We start from the raw sequence: 27,774 nt of genomic DNA, 5'->3' as shown, positions 1-27,774 counted from the left end.
CCAATACCGTTAGGGGCGTGCAGGGATTCAAACCCGCCGCGGCGCTCGGAGCGTCCTGGAGGAACCGTGTGGCGGGCCTCGACATTCCTGCTTCCCGCTCCGAGCCTCCCGACCTCGCCGATGGATCCCGTCGGAAAGTTCTACGGGAAGCTGCGTGACTTGGCCGTGACCCTGGAGAGGGAGACGGCCCAGCTGCAGCGGGCGCTGAACGCGGACGAGGAGGGTGAGGGACGAGGGGGCAGGGCGCGTTTGGGGCTCCTCCGACGCCCGCCCGAGACTGCGTGCGCTCCCGCGCCTTGTCTTTTCCCTGAGGTCTGTGTGGCGGGAACCGCACAGGTCCGCCAGTCGGTCAGCAGCCATGTTGTATATGCCAGGTGCCCACCGTGTGCCAAGGGCTGGGCCTAAACAAGAGCCCTCCCCCTCGAGCAGCCCAGTCTGATGGGGAGATGGTGGGCAAATCCCTGTGCCCATACGAGGGGAGGCCCTTGGAGTGCCTTCCCTGTTTAATTTGTAGGTAGCTTGTTTACGAGACGTCATTGGCATGTCCTTCCCCACTGGACCGTGAGCTCCTCCCGGGCGGGGGCCTGCTTGGCACCGTGCAGGCTCTGAATAAGTAGATGCTGACTGATTTCCGAAGGGGAGGGGCAGAGGAAAGCGCCTCTTAAAAGGAAGTAGGATCTGACCTGAGTTTTGAAGCCAGGCAGCAGAAGGGAGGAGGGAAGGCATTCCGGGAATGGGAGACAGCCAAGACAAGGGCATGGAGTCGGGAGATGAAGTGTGCTGTGAGAGTATCCGCAAGAAAGCAAGTCTCCCATGGGGGCGGGGGTCAGGTAGGAGAGAGTCAGGAAGGGGCCCTTTCACAAAGAGCTTTTAGGTCATTAAATCCAGCTCGCCTCATTTTACTGAGATGAATGTTACTCATCCAGAGAAGTTAGTGGGTTGGAGAGTGTCGCAGAGGGGGAGACACAGACCTTCCGACTTGGACACTAGAGGTCTTTTCACACCCTGGTGCAGTGGAAAGAGCCCTGGATTTGGAACCAGAGGAACTGGATTCAAATCTTGACTTTGTATATTGTTTATTTATGTGACTTTGAGCAAGTCACTTGACCCCTCATGGTTTCAGATTCCTCCTTTATAAAATGAGAGAATTGGATTAAATGAAGTTATAGAATCTCTTCCATCTTTAAATGAATAATTTTGATGATTCATTGGGAGTAGGGAGAGGGTGGGGATGGGGCAGCTTCTGTTTTTAAAAGAAAGTGAAGAAAATGTTTACAAATATTTGTAAGCATAGAAGGATATTGTGTCTTATGGCTTCTATTCCTTCTGACTTCATTGGATATTTTTCCTTCCTCACCATTTATATCAAAGACTTTGAAGATTCTCCAATGAGAATTTTACATGGCTTGCATTTGGAAGTGAAGACTCTAAAGGTATCACCTGGATGATGTTAATTTATCTTGTTTCAGTGTTTTGTAACTCCAGTTATTCTAATGGCATCTCACCAAAAATTGGTCCTATATATTTTCCCTTTAAAAGGATGATATTAATAGTCTTCTGGATAAAAGTCATTCAGAAAGGCAAGAAAGCAACAGTTTTATAAAGAACACCAAATTGCTGATGGAAAGGAATAAAATGGATATCACAAAAATAAGAGACTTATTCCAGAAATATGGATACAAGCCAAATGCTGTGGAAGATCCAGGTTTGAATAATTTTTACTTCATAATGAGTTATTTTAGTATCATAGAGTTATAGAGTGTTAAGAGTTGGAAGGGACTGAAGAGATTATCTCATTTTACCACCTCCTGTTGCAGATAAAGAAAGCTTCACAGTCTAAGTGGCATGGAAGACAGTAAGGTAAAATGGAAAAAACTCAAGAAAGAAGCCTTCTAATCCCACTTTACGAGTTTAGGCATTTTATTTCTGGTCTTAGTTACCTAGAGCCATTAAAATAGATCATTAAGTTAGTCCCTATAACAGCAGGATACTATAGGGACAAAACAAAATAATAGGTGTGAAAGTATATTGAGCCCTTTTGAAAACTCAAATAGGAAATAGTAATTTGACCTGAAGTCAGTTTGTATTTTGACCTAAACATGCCTTGCTGTTAGTAATTAAACGTGTTACTTGTCTCCTCTGTGCTCCACTTTTCTCAATGTATGTAATAATTTCCCTTTTATTTGATCATAAGGATAAATAACTTGTGTAATGCAAGATATTTTAAAGTATAAACACAAATATATTCATATTATATTTATTTGAATCTGGAGCTATGATTTTATCTGTGTAGAAAATTCCATCCACCAATGCAAGATGAGGAACTCATTATTTAAAGTCTTGAAGATGACTGACTCACACAACTAGTATTTGTCCAAATAAGTACTGGTACCCAGGTCTCCCTTACTCCAAGTCTAGATCCCTATATGTTATATCACATTGCCCCTTATTGTTTATGTGGTAAATCAATAAGTAGATCAAAGTGTTAAAATAGTATGTAAGAGAACGTAGCAAATAATAATGTGTTCAGTCACAGAAAATAAGGAAGCGTAACTCAAACTCTGTAGCTGTTTCTTTTCATCTATCATTTCTGCAGGAATACATTTTTTAAGTGAAATGTAGGAAAGCTGTGGTTGAAACCAGCAGGAGTTAGACTAAAGCAATTCTAATTAGAATCTTTTTATTTTGGGCATGTAAGATTTTATATATTAATGTTTGACAATTGTTGTATCTCTTTGATTGTAAATGTATTTTTCAGTGATAAAGGAGGATGTTGGAGATGTTAAACAGGAGGAGACTAAATGCAAAAACTCTCCCAAGTCAGAGGCAGAGAAGGAAGATATATCTAGTGGTTTGGATCAAAATAACCATGTTTCTCAGAGCCCTATGCGTTGTCCACAGCTTTCAGATTTTGGACTAGAAAAGTATATGTTTTCCAGAAATTGGAATATTCATCCACCAGCAACAAATATTCCCAAGCAAGAGCAAGTAACTATGCATACACCTAAACAATCCTCTCCTAAAGTGTTGAGAACTCCAAAATGCAACTTAAAGATGGATGAATATGCAATGGTAACTCCTAAGTTGGAACACTTCGGTATTTCAGAACATACTATGTGTCTAAATAATGATTACACAATGGTGCTTAAAAATGCCCAGAAAAATAAAAGGTAAGATCTGTTGAGAAAGTCATTCTAGGTTGCTAGTTACTTTTACACTGCATGCTTTCTGATGTAATTCAGTTATCTGAGGTCTTTATGTTTTTATTTAATGTAATTGTCTAGTAGGGGAAATGGGAGGGGGTTTTTTTTCTTTCAGAAGTTGAGATTTTAATTTTATTTTTACTGTTTTAATGTCCTTCCAAAAGGATTTACTCATCTTATAAGAACCTCACTTGGCATATGAAAAAAGGGTTTCATTAGCTGTATTAGTTTTCTAGATTTCACAATCTCGGAAGTCCTTCTAGATTACCCATACAAGATTTGGGGAATCATTTGGGGTTATGTAACCATAACCACCATCCACCTCTGCTTGTAAAACTTTCTGTTTTCATAGACACCCTGCTTTTGTAAAGGAGGAAAGGGAATTGTAATAATAAGAAATATTCATAAATCAAATCTCAGGTTGTTTGATTAGCATTAGTCTGCCAGTGTTGTTTCACTCTTAAGGTCTTGTTTTTTAGTCAGAAAGAAAACATGTAATTCTTCATACTTTATGCTCTGTGTAGTTCCACTAAGTCCTTCAAAATGTCAAGAGGTAGCCCTTAAATCTTCTTTGGAAGGGAGAACAGCTCAGAGCTAAATCAAACACAGTGGTCAGGCAGGCAAACGAGAGACAAGTCTCAATGACACTCAGTTTAATAGAAAATAATTTACTTCATAACAAGTCTAGGGTTTTATCCCTGTAACATGGTTGCCCTTGTATAAGACCTGTTGCATGACATAAATGGAATTGGGTCATTTCTAGGAATCAAACTGATACTGCTAACTGATTCAACTAAAAACTTCTGAATTATAAATTACAGTTTGTAACATTTTAGCTTCTATTTTAGGCAATAAAAGACCATTCTTTTAAGAAGTTGCTAAGTATCAGATTGAAAGAATGGAAAGGTAGCTTCAGGAAAGATATTCTGTGGTAGGACTTAACTGAAAAAAGCTGCATGGCCTAGTAGAAAATGCAGTGGATTTTGAGTAAAGACCTGAAGTTGAATCTGAACTCTACTTGCTAGGGGCTTCTCAGCTAAATCACTTAACCTTTCTGGACCTGTAAAATGAAGAGGTTGGAGTAAGTCATCATTAAGGTCCCATCTAGTTCTAAATGCTCCAGGAGCTATAGTGGAGAAAGAAATAGAATGAAGAAGGAAAAGGATAGGATGAGGAAAGTTGATTGTTTTCCATTTGCAGTAAAGGAAGAGTTAAGACTTTACAGCTGCAATGTCTATTTAGTTGACACTTTAAACTCAAGATAGCTACAATTGAACTTATTTTTTTCCTCATAATAGCTCTTCATGTGTCTTTGTTTTCTATCACATATGTTATCATTCTTCTGCTTTCTCATAATTTCTGATGTTCAGAATTTGATTACTTGACACTGTCCTCCCACCCACTGTGAGCACCTTCCAAGTGTCTGTCCTTGACTTTCTCTTTCTTACCCTCTTGGTGAGCTAATCAGAGCCCATGGGTTTAAGTCATCTTTATGCAGATGACTACTAAATATCTATCCCAGTCTCTTTCCTGAATTCCAATTCCATGTAGACAGTTGTCTGCCAGGCATCTCAACGTGTCTGAAGTAGAACTAGTTGTGTTCCCCCAAAACCCATCTCCCCTCCAAACTTCCCTATATTTGTTGAGGGCACAGCTGTCTTTCAGTTATTCAGATCTGCTAACCAGTAGTAATCCTCAACTCTTCCCTTTCTCACATTTCCCCTATCTATTCATTAGCCACATCTCATTAGTGTTTACCTCCACAGCCATCTGCCCTGAGGCCCCACCTATTGAATTCCTCCTTATTCTTTAAATTAAGAACTCAAATGCTACCTGTTCCAGGCAGTCTTTCTTGAGTCTTTCATCAGAAATGATATCAGGAATTCCACTCCCCTTCAGATCTCACAGAATTTTATCTGTACCTCCTTTGGGCACTTATTCTATTTTATACCAGATAGTTTGGTTAAGTTTAATGGGGGTAAAGACTCATTTAAACTTTGTATTTCATCCATTTCCTAACACCAGTGCTCAAATAAATGTTTAAATTGAATTACCGCTCCTATTTTAGTAAGGTGCTTAAAGCTTAAAAGGTGAAAAAGTTTCCTGTGGTCATAAAGCTATTAGGTGACAGCCCAGACTCCAAGTTGACACTTTTTTTCTCTGCCTCATTTCCCAATCTATATAAAATGAGAGTAATTCCTGTAGTATTTCCCTTACAGGATAATTATGAAGATCAAATACATAAAGCATTTTATTACTATATGAAGATGAATTATTATTAATGCACGGTCTTTCCCCATTTACATTGTATATGTATATTAATTGTAAATATAGTCAGTTTTAGTTATCCATGGTGTTTGGAGAATGGACTAGAAGGTTAAACTTAAATTGCTATGTCTAGTCTTTAAAACAGATCATTCCAAGAATACTATTTTCAGCAATAAATTTCAAGGTCTCTGCAATCAAAATTTTTACTTGACATGCTTTTCATATGCAGAGGTGGTTCTTAATACCTGTCAGTAGAAGAACACTCTTAGGTTGTTTACTAATGAATTTGTGCTGCTAATCAGTCTGTTTTTTAATATCTGTTTTATCAGTGAGTAAACAACATAACCTGTCAGAATTAAGATTGTTCTGATCTTTGGTCAAAGTGTGTAAAAGAAATTACTCCATATGTAGATCAAAGTACCTCTTGTATACATACATGTTTAAATAAACATTAGTTACATTAAATTTTTTCTTTTGATGATCTTGGTATCTTTAACATTAACATACAACTCCATCAGTAAGTAGTATCAATTAATCAGCAAACATTTATTAAGTACCTACTATGGAAATGCTAGGTAATAATGATAGCTAGCTTTTACATAGTGCTTACTATATGCCAGACACTTTGCTAAGTTTTGGGTTTTTTTACAAATATTTCACTTGATCCTTACAGGAGGAGGTAGGTGCTGTTATCCCTATTTTACAATGGAGGACGCTGAGGCAAACAGGTTGGGTGCTTGCCTGCTGTCACATAACTGGTATCTGAGGCCACATGTGAACTCTAGTCTTCCTAATTTCAGGTCCAGCTCTATGCTCATTTACCACCTAGCTATCTTAAGGGCCTCAATATTGGGAATACAAATTGAGAAGGAATCAGAGGTTTCATAACGGAGTATGGTGCTTGAGCTCTGTCTTGAAGGAGGAAGGGTGCATTCCAGGTCTGGCGGACAGCTAATGGAAAAGCTTAGAAACAAGAGATGAAGTGTTGTTTGTGAGGAACGGAGGAGGAGACCAGTTTGGCTGTTCAGTAGAATTTGAGCAGAGAAGTGACATGAGCAGATCTATACTTACAGAAAATCAGTGATGTGTAAGTTTGGATTGAAGTGGAGAAAGTCTTGAAGCAGGGAGACCAATTAGGTTGTAATAACCTAGACAAGACATGATAAGGACCTGAACTAATTCAGTAGCTGTGAGTAGAGAGAAGGAGCCAGATATGAGAATTGTTATAGAAGTAGAAGTAGCAAGATTTGACCACTGATTGGATCTGTGGAATGAGGATTGAGTTAATGTCAGCATGAACCTGGGAGACCCATAGAACATTGATGATTTCAATGGGAGTGGGAGGTGACAACAAGTTGATTCTAGAAATACTGACTTTTTGATGTGTGCAGCTGGCAAGAGGGCTGTAGTGCAGGGAGACATTGGGGCTCGATATGTAGATCTAGGAGTCACTTGCATAGAGATGGGACATGAGAGCAAATGAGGTTATTCAAAGACAAAATGGGAGAGGGAGAAGAGGACTGGATCAACAACAGAATTTAGGAGGTGTGATATGGATAATGGACGAGCAAAGGAGACCAAGAAGGAACAGTCAGGCAGGAGGAGAATCAGGAGAGAATATTGTCATGAAAGCACAGAGAGAAGAGTATTCAAGAAGAAAGGGTAGTCAGCAAGTGTCAAATGTATCAGGTGGAGAAGGAAGAGAACTGAGAAAACATCAAACAGATTTGATAACTAAGACTGGATCACCTCATTGCCAGAGTGGGGGATGATTTGAAGAGGTTTTGAGATGGGAAAAAGAGTTTACTTCTCAATTTTGTTAGAAAAATAGTAGGTGAAGTCCTTGGCTGAGAATGAAAAGGGATTTGGGAGAAGTGCAGGATACTTGAAGAGGGAAGACAAGGTTTGGAATAGCTTATCCAGAGAGTAAGAATAAGACATCAGTTAGTGAAGAATAAAAGATGGCCCTGCTGCACTGAATACCCAGTTGGATTTAGATATGAATTTATAATATAGCCAGACAGCACAGTTGCGTGACTTGAGAGCTGTACAGCATGTAAGAACACAGAGAAAAATTGTGAGAATAATTCAGGGCTAAGGTTTGGCAAGAGATAGTGGCAACAGGAAAAGAAACCTATAAATAGCAGAGGAGGACAGTATAGAATCTGAAATGGCTATTTATATAATTGAGATTAGAAAGAAAGAATATTGATAGGCAAATGAATGGTAGACATAAAAGAACTAGGAAGATTTGAGGGTGGATAAAACATTTTGAGCTGGAATGAGAACAGGAAAAACTGCAAAGAGGAGGTAGAGTTAGCCTCTTAAGCTACCTCAAGGAAGATAAGATCTCTACTTTTAAGAATAAAGGGAGAGAAAAAAGGTGCTCTAGGCATGTAGATTGATCTGTACAAATGTGTATAGGCAGGAGGTGTCAAATTTAAGAAACAGTAGTGCAGTATGGCTGAAATATAAAGATCATAAAGGGGAGTGATGGGGAATTAAGCTGGAAAAGTGACTTGTTGTCAGGTTGTAGTGGACTATGGATACCAGGCTTGAATTTTATTCTAAAGGTAGTCAGGAATTACTGAAAGTTTCTCATTAGAGTAGAGGGACTGACATAGTAAGGCCATTCCTTGGGAAAATCATTGACAACTTTTTGAAGTATGAATTAGAAAAGAGATACCAAAAGCAGGAAAGTTTTATAATAATTTAGGCAAGAATAGATGATACCCTGAACTAGGGTGCTAGCACTAGGAGTAGAAAGGAGGGGATGGATGCAAGAGATAGTATGGAGATAGAATTTATAAGATTTGGCATTTGGGTGATGAGTAGGAAGAGGCAAAGATGAGACAGAGTTGACAATCCTGGGTTACTGGGAAATTGTAGTCCCCAAAACATAAGTAGACAATCTTTGTTGGGGGAAAGGGGGGATAAATTTAGTTTTGTTCTCTGCATTTAAAGTCCTAGGAAACATCCCAGAAGAAGATATCTGGTAAGTAGTTGACAATAGGACTTAAGCTCCAAAAGGAAGGCAGGCGTAGAGGTATAGACATGGGTGCTATTCACATAGAGATGGTGATTGAAACCATCAGAGTAAATGAGAAAACCAAGGTGGGGAAGAGAGGAAAAGGAGGGCCAAAGACAAGAACCTTAAGTTGGATGCTCACGTTTAAAGAATGGCACCAGAATAAGATGCCAGCAAAGGAGAGAGAGTTGGCAAGCATTTATTAAGTTCTTTTGTTCCATAAATTGGGGCTCAAACAAAAGGCATAAACAGTCCTTGGCCTCAGGAGTCAGAGAGGTAAGAAAAAGACTCCACATAATATACTTAGACATTTAGGGAAAAGGAAAGGAGACGATTGAAGAGAGATGAGAGGAGTTAACTGGTAAAACAAGGTCAAATAAGAGATGGGTTTGAAGACACAAGTAAATGATTTGGATTTGGCAAAGAGGAGAGCCACTTTTTGGAAGGGAAGAATATGAGAGGTGTAGAAAGTAGAAGCTTGATGTCAAGTGCCCTCAGTTTTCTTTTTTTTATTTTAAACTTGAAGAACTAAAACTTAATTACACAACAAGAAAAGAAACATTATAGACTTAAATGTTACAACTTAAAGATGTGCTGGGCACAATGGAACATGAGAGGATTAAAAATACATAGCAATAAATTTCCATTTCAAGAAAGACTTTATATATTAAATACTGGACGTTGTGTTAAAAGCTGTCCTTTTTTTCTTTGCTTCCTTGTAGGTTTTTGTCTGTCCTCTGCTGTATACTTTTTATTTTGTTCTTTTTTCCCCATTCTGTTCCACCACCACACTCGACCCAGGCTACAATTATATGTGGAAATATTTATATATAGATATATACATACATGTATACATATATAAACATACACTTTCTCTAACAAATTCTACTTCTAACCTTTGTTTTTGTTTGTTTGTATCTCTTATTTCCTCTCCTTTCTGATTCCTCTACTTCTACCTGCTGCGTTGCCCTCCTATTACTTAACCTACCCCCTCTCCAAGGATCCCTCCCTTATCCTCCCATTCCCATAAATCTAGACATCCTTTTTATTGTCCCTTTGACCTATTCCCTTCCCCTCCCCTCTAAAAAACCCTCCCTTATTCTCTCCCTCCTCACTGTCCACTTAGTGTTTTATTTCTTTCTGAATTTAGAAGACTTATACTCTTCTAGATAGATATGTATTGTTCCCTCTTGAACATTCCTGATGAAAGTAGGTTTCCAGGAAAGTAGCCTTCCTCCCCCGTCTAATTCCTCTGTGCCAGTTCTTCCTCTTGCACTTCATTTATATAAAATAATTACTCTTTTTAGCTGTTCTGAATGGTTTTATTTTTTGAAGTCATATCATGCTCAAGTCTACCCCAGGCTTTCTTATGAGCTACTCATCTACCGCAAACATCTTAGACATATGTTTTACATTTTACATACGTAAAAAGTAAAGCAGTCTGTCCTTATTGAGTCCCTTGTAATTAGTCTTTGGTGTGTACTTTATATTTCTCTTGACTCTTATATGTCAGATCTTCAGTTCAGGTTTGTTTGTTTTTTTAACAAAGTCCTGGAATTCTGACATTCATTAAATATCCATCTTTTTTTCATTCAGGGTAATGATTAACTTTGCAGATTTTCGGTCGGAAGCCCAGTTCTTTTGCTTTTTGATATATGGTGTTCCAAGACTTACAGTCTTTTAGTGTTACCATTTCTAGGTCTTGTGTAATTCTAATTGTGGCACCACCATATGTAAATTGCTTTTTTCTTGTTGCTTGTAATCCTGCAGCTAGGGGTTTCGGAATTTGACTATTATTCCTGTGGGTTTTCCTCATAGAATCTCTTCCTGGTAGTGATCAGTGGATTTTTCCTATTTCTACTTTCCCCTCTTATTCTAATGTTTCAGGACAATTTTCTTTGATTATTTCTTGTATTATTATATCAAGATTCTTCTTTCGATCATAGCTTTCAGGTAGTCCAATTATTCTTATGTTTTCTCTTCTTGATCTCTTCTCTAGATCACTTGTTTTTCTTATTGAGATGTTCTGCATTCTTTTCTATTTTTACATTCTTTATATTTTGTTTTATTATTTCATGGTATCTTATGACTTCACTGGCTTCCCTTTGCTCAATTCTGATTTTCAAGGAGTTGTTTTCTTCCTTAAGATTCTAATCTCCTTTTCTAATTGATTGACTGTATTTTCATAATCTCCTTGTTTTTCTTGAATTGTTTTTTTTTTTTTTAAGGTTTTTCTTCAATATCTCTCATTTGATTTTGAAAGTCTTTTTAAAGTTCTTCTGTGAATTTTTTTTTGGGCAGGTGACCATTTGACATTACTCTTTGGGGTAGAAGAGGGTTTCTTTGCTTCACTATCCTCCTCTGAAGCAAAACTCCAGTCTTCTCTATTCCCATAGAAGCTCTCTGTGGTTGGATTCTTTGTCCTTTGCCTGTGCATTTTTTGTGTGTGTATAATAGCTTAATTTTTGTATAATCACCTCTAGTCCTAGATCATAGGGGATGCTGCCTCTGGTACTTCTTCAGTTCTTTCTGACTTTGATCCCAAACCAAGACCTCTAACTTCCTGTAAGTGCTAACAGTGAAGTCCTCGCTCCACTGCTTCTGCACTCAACAGTTGGTGTGTTCTTGTTTCTTCTGGCCGTACAGCATCTCTGCACAGTACAGCTGGGTCTGGCATTCCTAGTCAGTGGAGATTCCCTTGATTTTTCCCTGGTTCAGAAGCCCAACTCCCCTCACTGTCCCTAGGGTAGAAGTTCCTGTGGCTGGAGCTAAGGCAGCCTCCCAACCCCGCTAACCAGAGCTTGCTTGCTGGTTAAGTGTTCCCCAGCCTGTGTGGTGCTTACTCTGCACAGGGAACAAACTTCATTCAGGAATTTTTCTTCAAATCTCCTATTGGACCCCTGTTCTGCCCCTTCTCATTATGTATTTTTAGCGCTGTATGTCTGCCCTGAGGTGTTGTTTTTTCTCGTTTGTGGAGGAAAATCTTGAGAGCTTGGAATTTTCTGATCCACTCCTCCATCTTCCCAGAATCTTCCCTGTGGCCCCAGTTTTCTCAGTATCATAAGAAAGGGTATAATTTGGGGGGCGTGGTGTTACAAAAGAGAAATTGAAAAGATTGTTGTAGAAAATGTGATAGGAAATCACCAAGAGTTGAATAAGATGATTAACATGCAGCTGCATACGTCTATTTGAGTTAGGTAGAATAAATTTGTAGATTCAGTCATCATCCCTTCCTTACATGCTATCTCTCCCTGCCCTGCTCCACTTACTTGCTGTCTCTCCCTGTCCCGCCCCACTTACTGTCCTTAATAGTATGTCCTTAATTGTACAGTATTCAGTGTCTCAGAAGTAGTTGCAGAAGAATCAGTTAAGAGTTATCAAGATAAAGAATTCTAGGGCAGTAGAGAAAACATTAAAATGACTAAAAACTATAAGGTTAAGACTTGAGTAGAAAAAGATCAGAACAGGAATGATAATGAAAACTAGGAAAATAGGGAGAAACTAAAGAGCCTTCCAAGCAGAATAAAGAACAGATATGGTAGAGAGGAAAAGGGAATGGGTGATATATTCATATTAACAATATAAAACATAGATGATAAACAATTTGAGCAGTCTATCCAAAAAATTATTCACTGATAAAATTCTATCTGTACCAAGGACACAAGATTTTATATTGGGGAGAAAATTAGCATAATTATATTTTATTAAAAGTTACTATATAGCTACATCAATGGATTTGGGGGGAACCATTGGCAAAGCACAACATTTATCCTGCAGTCCCTCCTCCCAAAATGGATATATAAAAGGGCCATTTTTAGATTATAAATTTACATCTAGAGCCAAATTATTTGCAATAGCAATATACTCAAAACTTTCATAGGAAATACAGAGATTAAACAAGGATGCTCTCTTTTCCTACTATTAATTGACTTAATTCTAGTAATGTTAGTGATAGCACTAAGACAAAAAAGAAATTAAAGGCATAAAATTGATAAAGAGGAGACCAATATCGCTTTTTGCAGATGACATGATTGTTTATTTTGAAGTCCCCAAAGAATCAGTAAAGTAATTGAGACAATAGTGTCAATAAAACTGGGAGGATAGAAAAAAGAATATATAAATCAATATTTCTATGAAGTAATAACGATATTTAGAAGAAATAATAAAGAGTAATTCCATTCAGAATACCTTGGAGTCAGTCTACCAAGACACGCTCAAGACATAAATACCATTGCAAAGCACTTGAAAGAAATAAAGATTGAATTACAATAATTGGAGTAGCATTGAAAAGAAATAAGCAAAATAATAATAGAAAATTGGTTAGCATAATAGATTTTTATGAGTTTGTTTCTGATTCTTGCTTAATAAGCCAGTCTTTAATGAAACCTGAGAACATTAACTACTTAAGGAAAAACTTCTGAGAAAAGCTGAAAACAGTTTTAGTTCAGACCAGCATCTTAAACCCTCCCCACCCCCACAGTGTATTACTTGGGATACTTGGTCTTATTATGAAAGGTAACAAAAAAAAAAATGAAAGGATAGATGAAGGGTTTGAGTTTTTTTTTTTTTACAGAAATGGATGGGGAAAGTATTAATGGAAGATCAAATAGTTTTGATTTGATGACACTGGAAAAATGACATTTTACACAATCAGTTCTACTAGGATATGAAGATAAGATCTCAATTGAAGAAAAAAAACCTTTCTATTAAATATATCTTAAAAGGTTCTGATTTATAAGAAATGAACATAATTATGTATATGACCAGATGCCATTCCCTAAGAGTTACATGGTCCACAACAAATAATTCTCAAAAGAATTACAAACTACTGTTAGTGGAGTTGTGAACTGATCTAACCATTTTGGAGAGCAATTTAGATTCATGCCCAAAAGCTATAATACTGTGTATACCCTTTGATCCAGAAATATCCTACTAGGTCTGTATCCCAAGGAGATCACGAAAGGAGGAAAAGGACCTATTTGTACAAAAATATTTATAGTGGCTCTTTTCATGGTGGCCAAGAATTGGAAAGGGAGGGGATGTCCATTAACTGGGGAATGGCTGAACAAGTTGTGGTATCACATTGTGATAGAATATTACTGTGCTATAAGAAATGATGGGCAGGATAATTTCAGAAAAATTTAGAAAGATTTATGTGAACTGATAGAATGTGAAGTGAGCAAAGCCAAGAGAGCATTGTGCACAGTAATAGCAATATTGTACAGTGAACAACTGAATGACTTAGCTTTTCTCAGCAATTCAGTGATCCAAGATAATCCAAGAAGACTCATGATGAAAAATGCTGTCCACTTTGAGATAAAGAATTGGTGACGTTTGAATATAGACCTGAAGAATATGAATTTTCATTTTCCTTCTTTATTTTTTTGGTTCAAGTTTTCTTCCACAAAATGACTAACATGGAAATGTGTTTTACATGATTACACATGTATAACCTGTATCAGATTGTTTACCTTCTCAAGGATGGAAGAAGGGAAGGATAAAATTTGGAACTCAAAACAAAAATTCCAGTGTTAAAAATTGTTTTACATATAATTGGGAGTGGGAATACTATTTTAAAAAAGAATTGCAATCCAGATTGCTTTAAACAACCAGAGAAACTCAAAATAACTCTTGAATTTCACCCTACACGCCCAACAAAATATTAAAAATAATAAACTATGGGAATAGTTTAGAAAAGGGTTGCAGTAAGACCAGACCTATTAATAGACTGCTTGCTTGATCTAAATCAGTGCAGCTATTCTGAAAGTAATTTAGAAGGATGTTTGAAAAAATCTATACCCTTTGACTTAGTGTTCACACTGATATTCAGAGCATATAACTTAAGCAAGTCAGAGACAGAAAAGGTCCCTTTTATGCCAAGTTAGATATTGTGACATTATGGTAGGAAACACCTGGACACAGAATAGGGGAATTAGTTTTTTTTAATTGTTACATGATACTAATGTGATATTACAACCCTGTAAGAAAATACAAATGTGAAAGATTCAGAGAAACTGGAAAACATTTCTAAACTGATGCAGAGTAAAGGAAGTGAACCTAGGAGAAATAACACAATGACTACAATATTAAAAGAATAATAAAATTAAAGTTGCGTAGTAATAATGAACAATCAAGGCTCCAGAGACAGGTTGTGAAAATGCACCTCCTTTCCTTGATGGGGTCAAGAACTATGGGTTGTAGAATATTGCATTGTTAGACACAATGAATGTATTTTTTTTCCTTTTTTAATCTGTTAAACTAGCTCGGGAGGGAGAGATAAAACGTATTAATGTAAAAAGACAATGGAAAATAACTTACTTTATAGGCAATATGTAAGATTTCTATAATAGACATTATGGTTAAATTTGATTACTAAAAAATGACAAACTTTTTTCCCCTCTTTTAGTTCATCTAAGAATAGTACTCATGAAATAAACATAAAAGCAAAATTAGAAGACAACAATAACATCCTAATCCCTCCTGATTCCGTACTTGAGCAGTTGAAAGAAAATTGTAAGTACAGACTTGGATCAAATTCTTCCCATCTATTATTTTTGCAAATTATTTTTTTTTTAATTTTATTTATTTTCATTGTTCTACAATCACTACCATATAACTTAGACTTTTTTCCCCCTCCTTCCCTCCTACCTTCTCCCTCCCTCCACAAGATGGCATACAATTTTATATGGTTCTACACATACATTCTTATTAAGTACATTTTCACCATAGTCATGCTGTGTAGAAGAATTAAAACAAATGGAAGAAATCATATAACAAACCAAAACGTAATACAAAAGAAAATGATCTATTACATTCTGCGATTGAATTCCATAGTTCTTTCTCTGGGTGTGGAAGGCATTTTGCCTTAAAAGACCATTGGGGATTTTTTTAAGTCCTTGCATTGCAATGAAGTTCTAAGTCTACCAGAAAAAGTCCTCACGCACTGTGGTTGTTGCTGTGTACAAAGTTATCCTGGTTCTGCTTCTTTCACTCAGCATCAGATCATATAAGTCTTTCCAGGACTCTCTGAAGTCTTCCTGTTCATCATTTCTTATAGCACAATAGTATTCCATTACATTCACATACGATAATTTATTCAGCTATTCCCCAATTGATGGACATCTCCTTAATTTCCAGTTTTTGGCCACCACAAAGAGTGCTGCTAAAAATATTTTTGTACATGTGGGACCCTTTCCCATTTTTATGATCTCTTTGAGATACAGTCCTAGAAGTGATATTGCTGGGTCAAAGGATATGTTCATTTTTGTAGCCCTTTGAGCACAGTTCCAAATTGCTGTCCAGAATGGTTGGATCAGCTCACAACTCCACCAACAATGAATTAGTGTTCCAACTCTCCTACATCCTCTCCAACATTTATCATCTTCCTGTTCTGTCATGTTAGCCAATCCAATAGGTGTGATGTGGTACCTCAGAGTTGTTTTGATTTGCATCTCTCTAATCAATAGTGATTTAGAGCATTTTTTGATATGACTATAGATAGCTTTAATTTCTTCCTCTGAAAACTGCCTGTTCATATCCTTTGACCATTTATCAGTTGGGGAATGACTTGTATGTTTGTATGTTTGACTCAGTTCTCTGTATATTTTAGAAATGAGGCCTTTATCACAGACACTAGCTGCAAAAATTCTTTCCCAGTTTTTTGCATCCTTCTGAATCTTGGTTGCATTGGGTTTGGTTATGCAAAAACTTTTCAGTTTAATGTAATCAAAATTATCCATCTTGCATTTCATAATGCTTTCTGTCTCTTCTTTAGTCAAAAGTTCTTCCCTTCTCCATAAATCTGATAAATACACTATTCCTTGCTCTACCAATTTGCCCATAGTATCAATCTTTATACCTAGATCGTGTACCCATTTGGACTTTATTCTTGTGTACGGTGTCAAGCGTTGGTCTATGCCTAGTTTCCGCCACACTGTTATTCGGGTTTCCCAGTAATTTTTTGTCAGACAGTAAGTTCTTATCCCCGAAGCTGGGGTCCTTGGGTTTATCAAACAGTGGAGTGCTATATTCATTGCCTACTGTGTCGTGAGTACCTAACCTATTCCACTGGTCTACCTCTTTGTTTCTTAGCCAGTACCAAGTGGTTTTGATGATTGCAGCTTTATAATACAATTTGAGATCTGGTAGCACTAAGCCACCTTCCCTGTCATTTCTTTTCATTAGTCCCCTTGATATTCTGGACCTTTTGTTCTTCTAGATGCATATTATTTTTGAAAGGCAATCTGTCATAGTGTATAGAACACTGGACTTAGAGTCAAGAAGTTCTAGATTTTAAGCCTTCAGATAGTAAGTTACTTACTAGGAAGTAAATAGCCACGTGATTCTGGTCAGGTGATTTAACCTTTTTTTTTTTATCACTGTTTCCTAATCCGTATTGGTTTGTTTGTTTTGTTCATAGTTCTTTCACCTTCTAGGTTTCTCAAACTGTGTGCCCATAAGGACAGCTTAGGAAAAAGATTCTTTGTGGACCTTGATACCTCTCTTGATACCTTTGTGGCCTCTCTACCTCTTAGAGATAGTCTACACCCTTCTTTAGGAAGAGTCTAAACACAATAACTGCTTAAAAATAAGTATATAGTATGAGGAAATAAAGGAATTTTAAAAAAAAAAAAAGGTTGAAGGCTAAATTTTGCAAGCTTGCAATAGTCTTAATGAATCTGTATTCGGCATGATCTTATTTGATTTGTTTCCTTTTTCCTTCCTGACTGACCCTTTTCTACCAGGTCTTGTCCTAAAATTTTTTTCCCTGTTGCTATTCTTTCTTGTTAGTTAACAAGGTGATTAATGTATCAGCCTTCTTGTATCTGTTTTTCCCTAACCCTCAACTCTAGGGGGAAGGGCATAAGGCCCTAGACTAATCACCTTTCTCCTATAGTTTTTTTTTTAACTCGAATTTGTGAGTTTCTGACATGTCCCTCCCTTACCTTGGACTTGCCATAGACATAGAGAAATCTCCTACCTTCTTTATCAAAAAAAAAAAAAAAAAAGAAAAGGCCCTTTTTTCCTTTGACCCTCTGTCACTTAGTTCCATCTTTACTCATTCACCTTCCTTTTGGAGATCTCTGTGCTCTGGCCTTAGACCATTTCGTATAAAGACAGGACACATTAACAGAACATTCTTCCCACCTATGAGACAAGACCCAAAATGAAAATGAAATGAAATGAAAACAGTTTCCAGTCCCCTCTCTTCCTAATTAGTTATGGCTATCTTTTTTGTGGGCTTTTCTGATGGGAGCAGGGAACTCTCTGCACCCATTTGTAGGTTAACTGATAACTGGAGGGGCATCATCCTGTAGTTATACATAAAAAGCTGGGATTATTTTCCCCTAAATGTATTGACCCTTTACCTGCTTCCCATCTACAGAGAGAGACTCACCTGATTTTCTCATGGTTCATTTCTGTAGGCACAGCATTTTATTACCCTGAGGGAGCTTAGTCTTGTCTCTATATTGGGAGACTTCATCATCAAATCCTTAGTTAGGAATACACCATCATATTGTAATAATTCTTGGATTCAGTGTATGTATCATTTTGACTTATGGCACTTTTCTAAGTATTGTAAGTAGGAAGATTTTATCTTATCATATTAGTATACCAGTTAACATTTGATTATTTTTAGTGCTCTCCAATTAAAAATATTTCTTGAGCCTATTTTATTTACTTATTTATTTTGTAAGATGGGGTCAAGACTGAGCCTGTAGTTTCATTATTATAAGGAAATCCCATTGTGGAAATTGTATGCTCACAAAGATAAAAGATTCTCTCAGTTTATAGTGGTAGGTGGGTAGTTGCCAGAAGCACTGAGATACTAAATCATTTGTCTGATTGTACAGCTTGGTATGTGTTGGAGACAGGACTTGAACCTGTGTCCTTCTTGAATCTAAGGTCAGCCCTATACTAACTCATGCAGAGTTACCCAGAATACTTACTCTGTATAAAATGCTGTAGGGGGATATAAAGAAGTATAAGAAGACTTTGATTTGACTCTAGTCTTTTCTCTCTAGTTTTAGAACTCTATTAAGAAAAGATTTATTTCTCTTTCATATTCATCATTTCTGGGCATGTATAAGTATTTAAGCAGTTGACTGATTTATAAAGCAATTATTCATCCTAGCTACCCTAATCATAAATCACCTACTTAGTCTTTACTGTGGATGTCCAAGAGCTTCATTACCTGATGTAACTCATCATTTATGAGTGTTTCCAAAAATAAGATGGTGGGGGAGGGAGCAATTAAAAATCAGCGTTTAATAAAATGCATTTCCTAATTGATCATGCTAGAGTGTCAAAGCTTGGAACCTAAAAGTTAAAATCTTTGTAACTTTTTCCCCATATTATGTACATGTCTATTCTAGGTGCTAACCATGCCAATTCCCCTTTGGAGCCTGTATTCTTCACTCCTGGCTTGAAAATCCCATCTAGAAACAGCAATCCAGTTTTAAATCTCCCTAAACCTAAAGAGCTTGATCTTTTCACTAATTACAAAGAAATACTACTTCATTCAAACTTTGAAATGGATAGGTTAAAAAAAGAAACTAAGGTAAGTTTATAAATTAGAAAAAATAAGGTGAAAGGTATCTTCTGTGCTGCTATGTAATCTGGTAAGGAGGCAAGGAAGCATATGCCATATTTACTAATAATGATTAATTATGAATTGTTTGTGCTTCCTGTTTTAAAGTACCTTGTATTTAACCATTTGGAATTTATTTGAATTTATTATCTTTATATTTGTCTTCTATGTAGTCATGTATTGCTGTATGCATTGTATAAAAATATACCCATATACACTATTTGTATACATGCACATGTACACACATATAATTATGTATGTATTTGCATCCCTAGTGCCTAGCACAATACCTGTCACATAGTAGATGCTTAATAAATGCTTGTTGATTGATTTCTGTTTGCTAAATGACAGGGGATAATAATTCCACCAACATTATACTCAAGTACTTTGCCAAGCAGTATGGATTCAGAAGATGGTACTTCATTGGTTTCACAATCTGCCAAGTGCTTTGAATATCATGGAGAACTCTCTCTTCCCAAGATTTCTGTCAGTGAAAACCTGCCAAGAACACCCACGCCTCCAGAAGTAACTGCAATTCCAGATGATATCTTCCAGGTTATTTTTTTCTTAAGTACATGCATTATGTTTGATATTTCTATTTTGTTCAAACTTTTAAACATTCACTATATAATGTAGATATAATTTTTGTAGATTCTTAATCCCATTTCCATAGTGACTATTCCACACATTTTTCATTCTCTTATCACCCTTATTTTCTGTAGGCAACCTTTTTTTCCTATATATCAACCCCTTCTTTTTCACTTCCATTTCAGCAGGAAGTCTTTCCTCCTATGCTCATGATTCTGAACTTTATATGGCAGTCTTGTGAACCCTATGGATCTCTTCTCAGAATTTTGTTTTCAGATCCATAAAATATATAAGATTACAAACGAAACCAATTATATTAAAATATGGTGATCAAAATATTTTTTAAAAACAATTTCAAAGACCCCAGGTTAAGAACTACGCTCCACCTTCATCTAAAACCAATCCAGAAAGTATTTTTAATACTACTACTTCCTACTTCTTCTATATCCTTACTTAATCAGTTATTCCCTTTCCCTCTCTTCAGACTTTTCATTATCCAATCACATCTTAAGATCTTTCTTACAATATAAATTTAAGCTTTCTTAAAAATCCTTATAATTTCTGCATCCACTACTTTATTGAATTATTTTCTCAGAAAAGAAAAATAAAACAGAAATTATTCTTTCAGAGATTACCAATGACATTTTTTCTGTCTTCTCCCTGACCTCTCTGTAGCATATGACATGCTATTGAGTAGACTCTTATACTTTGGTCTCTGTGTCATCGTACTTTTCTTAGTTTTTCTGCCAAACATTTCCCATCCAGCTAAATCCTTGTACTTCTCCAAGATCACTTTAGCCCTGGAACTCAAACCTCTGTCCCAGGAGCCCAATACCTCCTTCTAATTGAAGGGTGGAGACCCTCCCCCCAGAATTTCCATTTAAGGAGGGTGTCCAGGTCAGTTGTTTCTTCATTTCCCACCTGGTGACACTCCCAGATTTCTTCCTAGGCCTCCTCTCTTTTCTGCTTCCATTTGTACATTGTTTTCCCTCATTAGATTATAAACTCCTTGAAAACAGGAATTTGTTTGCTTTTCTTTGTATCCCCAGTGTTTAACACAATTCCTGGCAAATAGTAGGCACTTGATCAGTGTTTATTAACTAATACAACTGTCTCCTTTTCCTTCTCCTGTTCCTTAAATATTGACATTCTCCAGAACTCTGTTTTTGGCCCTCTTGTATTTGTTCTACTGTCCCTTGGCAAGCGTATCTACTCGTGACTTGAAAACCTTCAACCATGGCCTCCCTTGAGTTCTCTCTCTCTATTTCCACAACTGCCTGCTGGATATCTCTGATTATTACCCCACATTCATGATGTCTAAAACCAGATTCATAACCTTCTCCAAAATTTGTTCTTCCTTATTTCTGTTATTAGTAATAGCCATTCTAGTCATCCAGGCATAAACCTTGGCATGTGTTTTATATATATATAAATCCCCTTGCTCTCTATTTTACACATTCAGCCAATTCAGTAGACTTTTATTACATACCTGAAGTGTGCTACTTTACTAGACACTGAAGGCATAACAGTAAGATACAGTCCTTGCCCTGTAGGAACTTATAGTCTAATAAAAGATACAAGGCATACACAAATAACTAATTTATTTAAACATGGTAAGTCCATAGAATACTTAGAAAGTTGGTATGCAAGTTCTGAAGAAGAAGAGAATGCTTTCCAGATAGGGACGTTATGGAAGGTTTCATAGAGAGGAGACTCCCGTCATAGTGAACCCAGTACTTCACCTTCTATTTTAGGGTAGCTCTGATGGTTAGAAACTACTTCTCTTATACTGAGCTGAAATTTTCTTCTTTCTACTATCTGTTCTGGCTTTTAGAGTTACACAGGATAATTCTTAATCCCTAATCCTTCTTTCTACCAAGAGTTGCAGGTCTTACCTCGTTCTTACCTCCTGCTCCCAAATAAAATTTTTACTTTCCTCACCTTATTGTTAATTTTTCTAAAGGGCATATATACTGCAAACAGAATTTGTATATACATCTTTGTGTACATAGACACATAACACACACTAGGTTTTTTCCCAAAATATTCTAAAGACAGAATGTTGATGCTTTTTAATTGTTTTTCATCACCCTCCAAATGTATTTTGTTCAGATAATATAGCAAAAATATTTTGTTTTTCAAATTTTAGCTGTTATCAAGGTATGATTCAAAATTAGCCACTCCAGTAGCATTTAAACCAGGATCCAGCAAAGCATTTTTTCCTAAATTTAAATGAAAGCTTATTCAAGAGGGATACAACAAAGTAAACTACTAAAAAGAGTAAGTAATTTTATTGTATTCTAAAGAAGTTACCATCTTGTTTGGAAAGTTTTCTAAAAAGTTTTTTGTGTTGTTTTTTTTCTTTACAGTTGATAATTGGTCATAACTACTCTGCTCACTGCATGAAATGGCACTGAAAAACACAAAGATGGGAAGGGCAGCTACCCCAAATCTAGTGTGTTTAGAGGGGTTCCAAGCAGGAGACAAAATAATTTTTAAGGCACTTGAGAGAGAGATTCTCAAGGAAGAGAGAAAGAAGAGAGAAAACCAAATAGTTGCAAGGAACTTATAGACCTTATTTCTACTCCCCGAAAAAGTGATAAAGTATCAATAATTCAACCCATATGCCTGCTTTCCCATTTCTACAAAATCTTTAGGGGAATAATTTATACATTGAAGGCATTTATGTTTATATATTAAGGGTATAATTAATTAAGACAGGAGGAGAGAATTGGCAGGCTTTACAAATAAAACTACCTTTTTTACAATTTAATTAATGGTGTAGGGAATACAAGTTACCATTCTTTTTTCTGTTTGTTAAAAAAAGGAGGAAAATTTTGCTTTGCTGGAGCAAAGTGCCACCTTAAAGACTTGCTTTACTTCACAAGTCAAAATCATATAAGAATCCTTGAAAAATCAAAAGAGACCTCTGACTCTCTGATTATGAATATAAAAGAGGAAGGATATATGCTTACCAGCAATGTTTGCCACTGTTCCAGATGATTTTAAGCACATAGGCCAAATGGAGGAAGAATCAATTTTCCATAGATGGTGAGGTTCTCCAGATGTTCCTGTTTCCATATGACATTGTGTTGATCATAAAAGAGTTCATCCTACCTATCCAAACAAGGGGAAAAAAAATGGGTGAAGAATATCCATTTTCCAGATTATAAATGGATGGCACATAGTGCTGATTCATTAGTATATAGATCTTGGACAGAAGTGTAGATAGATAATGAGCTGGGAGGAGATCTAAAGAGGAACAGAATAGACTAGATTGTTTTAGGAAAATTGTGTAGTGCTTTTAATGACTTTAAGATTATCCCCCCAAAAAAGTCCATCTTTTTTAGCATAAGCATTTTACTGTTGGTGCTTATACAGTTGTGAGTAACAGAATAGCAGTCCTTGAAGAAGACTTAAAGTTGTCAGCCAACCAAAGGGCAGTAGAGGCACAGGCTGGTATTTATAAAGTGCTTTTATACTCTCCCCATTGGATCCCTAAAGTAATTTTGTGAGGTCTAAATTCTGTTATTGTGCCTATTTTACCAATGAGGAGCTTGAGGCTCATAAAAGGTAGAATAAATCACCCATGCTCAGGAAGTCTTACTGATTGTAGATCCAGTGCTCTATGCACTTTGTCACGATGCCTCTTTAATGCAGAATTGAACAAAAAAGTAATGTAAAGGGTGTCAGTGCCATTAAGCAGGAAAGAAACTGGGCTGCTCATGAAATGAGAGATTGATAACTCATGGGTAGCCTACTTGGTTCATTGATATCCACACAATGTCTAGAGATAGGTAGAAAGACAGAATTTACTAAATGCTTACTATGTGCCATAAACTATGTTAAGCACTTGGCATAAAAAACAAGGAACCAGATTATCTGTATTCTCAAGGACTTTGATTTCAAAAGGAGAAAGTCAAAATACAACTGGAGAGTGGAAGGCAGGGGCCAATTGAGAGAATGTAATTAGGAGGGTATTCATGGTGGAGTCATTGCTGTGTTGCTAAGGAAATGGAATGGGCCAGAGAATGAATTGAGCTGAGGATATAGTGAGCTTGTTTGGGGCTCTTGGTGAAATGATGTCTCTGCCATGAAGCTTTCTCTCCTAATTGGCAAGTACCTTGCCAGGTTCAAGAGGAAGTCTCCAGCATGTTGGGTGGACCTTCAGTGGAGAATTTTCAGAAGGATCTAAATAGGAATTGCACAGTATGAGAAGACATGAGTAGTGTTGAAGAACTGACTCAGTACCCTAAGATTTCTTGCTTAAATAAGGCATTTCCTTATTTCTTATAGCTACAGGGTAAGAGATTCAAACATTCTTAGTGTTTTGAAGAAGCTTCTTAAAAGCTAAACAAAAGTCAATATTTTTATCATCTTTGTATAGACAAAGATATGTATGGGGGTGTTTGAGAGATTATCGAGTTAACACAGAGTTGGAAGACAAGTGATAGATTTGAGAAGCTGATTTATTGAGGCAGAGGCACAATTCCTGAACTGTTTCTAGAAGCAAGTAACATTAGCAGGGTAATTGATTACAGCAAGCTGAGTGGGTGTTTTCATTTGTTTTGCCTAGAAACAACAAAGTTTCCCATGATATAGACAGTTTACCATAATCCTTGTAGTTAACAGCTAACCTACCAATGTCTCCATAGTAATGTAAAACTCTTGTAATTAATAAAGACAGACTTAAAGTCCTGATGCCAAATTAGTCACATTTTGTGCTTTTAGGGCACAAGGACTGTCCTAGAATTTGGGACTTTCTTCATGGTCAGTGAGTCTGAGGAAGCAACCATCATCAGTTTTATACTGATGATCATTGTAGGGATCAAGGACCATTAGATGGACCTGTTTGCTTTGGGAAGAATTAAGTGGTGGTAGGAAGCTTGAGAAAGGTAGCAAACTAGGATAATGACACATGAGATGAGATTCCTCTTGTGATCCACCTTTCATGCTTAACTAAAGACTATCCATTATGAATCAGCTGAGCAGGTCATTTTTTTGTTTGGGGTCATTATGAAACCTATTAATTGCATTACTGTTCAGTTAATACTGTGTAACCTTGCCAAGGAAGTCGGGGATATAGGTAAAGCATTGTCTGGATTTCATTTTGTTAATTAATAAGTGGTGTGTCTGATCTGCGTAGGATCCTCTGTGTATTCCCACAGACATAGTAGTTGGCTTTGCTCCAGGGTGGCAAGTCCTCTTCACCAATGGTGGGTAACCTATCTTAAACAGCCCTTCCCGTCAGCATTTGGCTTAGGATCAATTGGCAAGGGTGATCATGGTGAATCAGAACTGTTGGGGTCAATGTCCTCCTCTTTGTAGTGTAATGCATGGAAAACCTTGGCAATTTACTTAGGTGTAGGATGTAAAGGGAACTTGATATAAGTTCTTAAACTTATACCATGATAGACTTCTACCATGAATAGAGCCACAAGATTAGATGGTATAGCAGAGGTTCCTCTGGTTCTTTCAACAAGGATAGCTTGAGTCAGCATATGAAAGATCACCCCTGCCAGAGAACTGACATCAGTATTTTTTCCCTTTCTTTCCGTAGCCACAGTGTTCTTCATTTCCTGCAGCTACAGGGGAAGAGACATTCATATCCAGACTCAGATTTAGAGACATGAAGATGCTTTTCTCACCTGGCTGAGCACGACAGATTGTTTTTATGATCTTAGGAAAATGGGCACCATATTTAGTGATAAATCATTTTAATCAATTTGCTAAAGGAGCAGCAGAACACCCTTTCTGTTCCAGGGCTAAGCCCCACATAAAAGTTATCTCTAGTCTACAGGAGATAAATGAAGTCATTCCAGGGTTTGGGAGAACTCATCCCACAATCTTCATTTTAGAGAAAATTTAAAAGAATAGTTTTTATTGCAGATACTCAGATTTCCCAGTTCATAGTTTGAAAATTCATTAGTAAAACCAGGGAAACTTCCTTTTGAAATCCTGTATAAATTTAGTTTGGTAGGCCTTGTAATTGTTATGTCCTTTCTTTGATCCCAGATTGTCCATAATTGAGGACAGAAGGAATCTATTCAAATTGGGGAAATTCCCATTTTTGTGTAAAACTAACTCCATTTTTTATCATTTCTCATATATGGGCTTATATGTACTTCACAGAGAAAAAAAGTCAAATTTTATTCTTTCATTTGAAATGACAGATCAACAGTTAACTCTTTATGAACTCATTCTAGTTTGCTTTGGGCAGGTTCTCAGTTGTTCTCTTTGCCACACCACAGAAATGTAACTCTTATATTTACTTTTTATTTCTTTTTTGCAGTTTTATGTTTCAAATAAACAGCCAGCAAACAGGACCTTGGGGAGAAAACGCTTTAGAATCCCCAGAAGAACAGACAACACAGAGCCTTATCTAAAAAAATCTGCAACAAAAGTAGAGGAATCAACCTCAAGTAATACCAGATATTGGTTGGCCAAATCTTGGATAGTAACAGCGGACAGTCCTTTCAAACCATACACACAACATAGCAGGTGCTGATAGCAGAAGCAACCAAGGAGGACAATGTCAAACCCCATGACAAAGATTTTTCCTTCCCATAGGCCTTTATAGTAATATCAAAATCTAGAAGCACAGCAGAAGAAAAAAGACATAGGAAATTGATTCCATTTCCTTTCATCAGGGCCATAGAATAATTCAAGATAGTGCCATCAACCAGATGTCAACATATAATTGATTATCTATTAAAATTTATGTGGAGTAAATCCAGTTTTCCTGATGGTGGTAGACCTCTTGATGGGGTGTGCTGCTTTTATTCTTACAGGTAAATAGGGTGGCTTATATTTTTTGAACCAAAAGGGAAAAAATTTGGAGCAAATCAGTCTTTACCAGTCAGTCTCCTTTTTGCTTATACGCACAATATCATGGTGAAAATGAGCAAGGTATGGGAGTAAATCTTTGAGTGCATTTGTACACTGTGGATCTAGAGTCAGGCTTGTGGATTTAGAGGGGGTAAATCCATTCAAAGGGAAGAAGCAAGATAATAATAAGGGAATGGGTCAGGAGAATGCTGACTTTGTCTTCATTGGGCTGTTGTCTTGACTTTTCTAGCAGTCTGTGGTTACCTGTACCTCATATAGATGTGCCATTCCAGAATCCTTGCTGGCATTTGGCATTTTTTCATTCATGGTAGGTTGCCATTTTTTCAACATGAAAAACATTCTACCAGGATAAAAGTGAAATCATAGACCAGTAGTCCCAAGAGATTTTGCTTTACACCGCAGTTCATTCCTTTCACTTAAAGCAAGATGAGATTTGTTACCATTAGTGCTGGTGTGTATTGGGATTTATGCAACTCTAACATAATTTTTAAAAAATGTAAAGGTTTACTTAGTGGAGTTCTGATTTCCAAGGAGCAAATGACCAGATTCGTCATTTACAGTGTGGTGGTCTATTTCACATTTTGATTACATTTCAAATATTCCTAATTTGTGAACTTCATGATATTCACAATATGCTTACTCATTATCACAAAGTAAATTAACTATTAAAATATTGGAATGAGTTCAGTATTAAATAAACTAAAGTGCTAAAATACATGTAATGGTAAAGGAAGAACAGGATGCAGATAGCTTTGGACATTTTGTATTGATAAAACTTTTTTTTGTATTGATAAATTCAATTTTTTTAATTCCGTGTGCAAAGGACTGCTGAATGCCCATTAAAATATATATGCATATTTGTGATTTGAATTTATTTTGGGGCTTAAAATTCATGACTTGCCAGTTATAAAATTACATTTGTTCTTCTGCTGCTGTTAGGGAATCAGAAACTGAAGACTAGTTTGGGTTTGTTATTAATGCCTGCTACACAGTTAATTACATTTTTAAAAAATTTTTGTCTTCTGTTTTGTACTTAGGATTTTCTTCCAATTTCCATAACATCTTTCTGCAGTCCTTGTTATCTTTTAATTGAATTTTAAGTTTTCATTGTGCTGATTCAAACTTCCTTGTAATTATTTGTCTCTGTTTCTAATGTTGTCTTTTCCATTCAGTTTTCTGAATATTCAGTAGCTTGCAAGTATCTTACAGGGGAAGCTAGGTGGTGCAGTGGATAGAGCACTAGTGCA

At 36.6% G+C, this 27,774-nt stretch overlaps 1 protein-coding gene across 2 annotated transcripts; it reads left to right on the top strand.

Moving 5' to 3' along the window:
• Positions 1–17: 17 nt before the first annotated feature.
• On the top strand, positions 18–27,386 carry SKA3 (spindle and kinetochore associated complex subunit 3). Of its 2 annotated transcripts, XM_072611711.1 has the most exons (9): positions 263–510; positions 1,372–1,433; positions 1,540–1,705; positions 2,759–3,170; positions 14,906–15,012; positions 18,876–19,060; positions 19,442–19,645; positions 21,828–21,958; positions 25,971–27,386. In XM_072611711.1, the coding sequence occupies exons 1-8, from the start codon at positions 447–449 to the stop codon at positions 21,912–21,914; spliced, it is 1,287 nt and encodes a 428-aa protein (XP_072467812.1). In that variant the 5' UTR covers positions 263–446; the 3' UTR covers positions 21,915–21,958; positions 25,971–27,386. The 2 variants fall into 2 exon arrangements, with proteins under 2 accessions (XP_072467813.1, XP_072467812.1); XM_072611712.1 differs by lacking the exons at positions 263–510; positions 1,372–1,433 and adding an exon at positions 18–223.
• Positions 27,387–27,774: the final 388 nt, after the last annotated feature.

Source organism: Notamacropus eugenii, chromosome 5 (assembly GCF_028372415.1).
Source record: "Notamacropus eugenii isolate mMacEug1 chromosome 5, mMacEug1.pri_v2, whole genome shotgun sequence".
NCBI lineage: Eukaryota > Metazoa > Chordata > Mammalia > Diprotodontia > Macropodidae > Notamacropus > Notamacropus eugenii.
The sequence above is the reverse complement of the archived record's forward strand: the minus strand, read 5'-3'. Positions and strand labels throughout refer to the sequence as shown.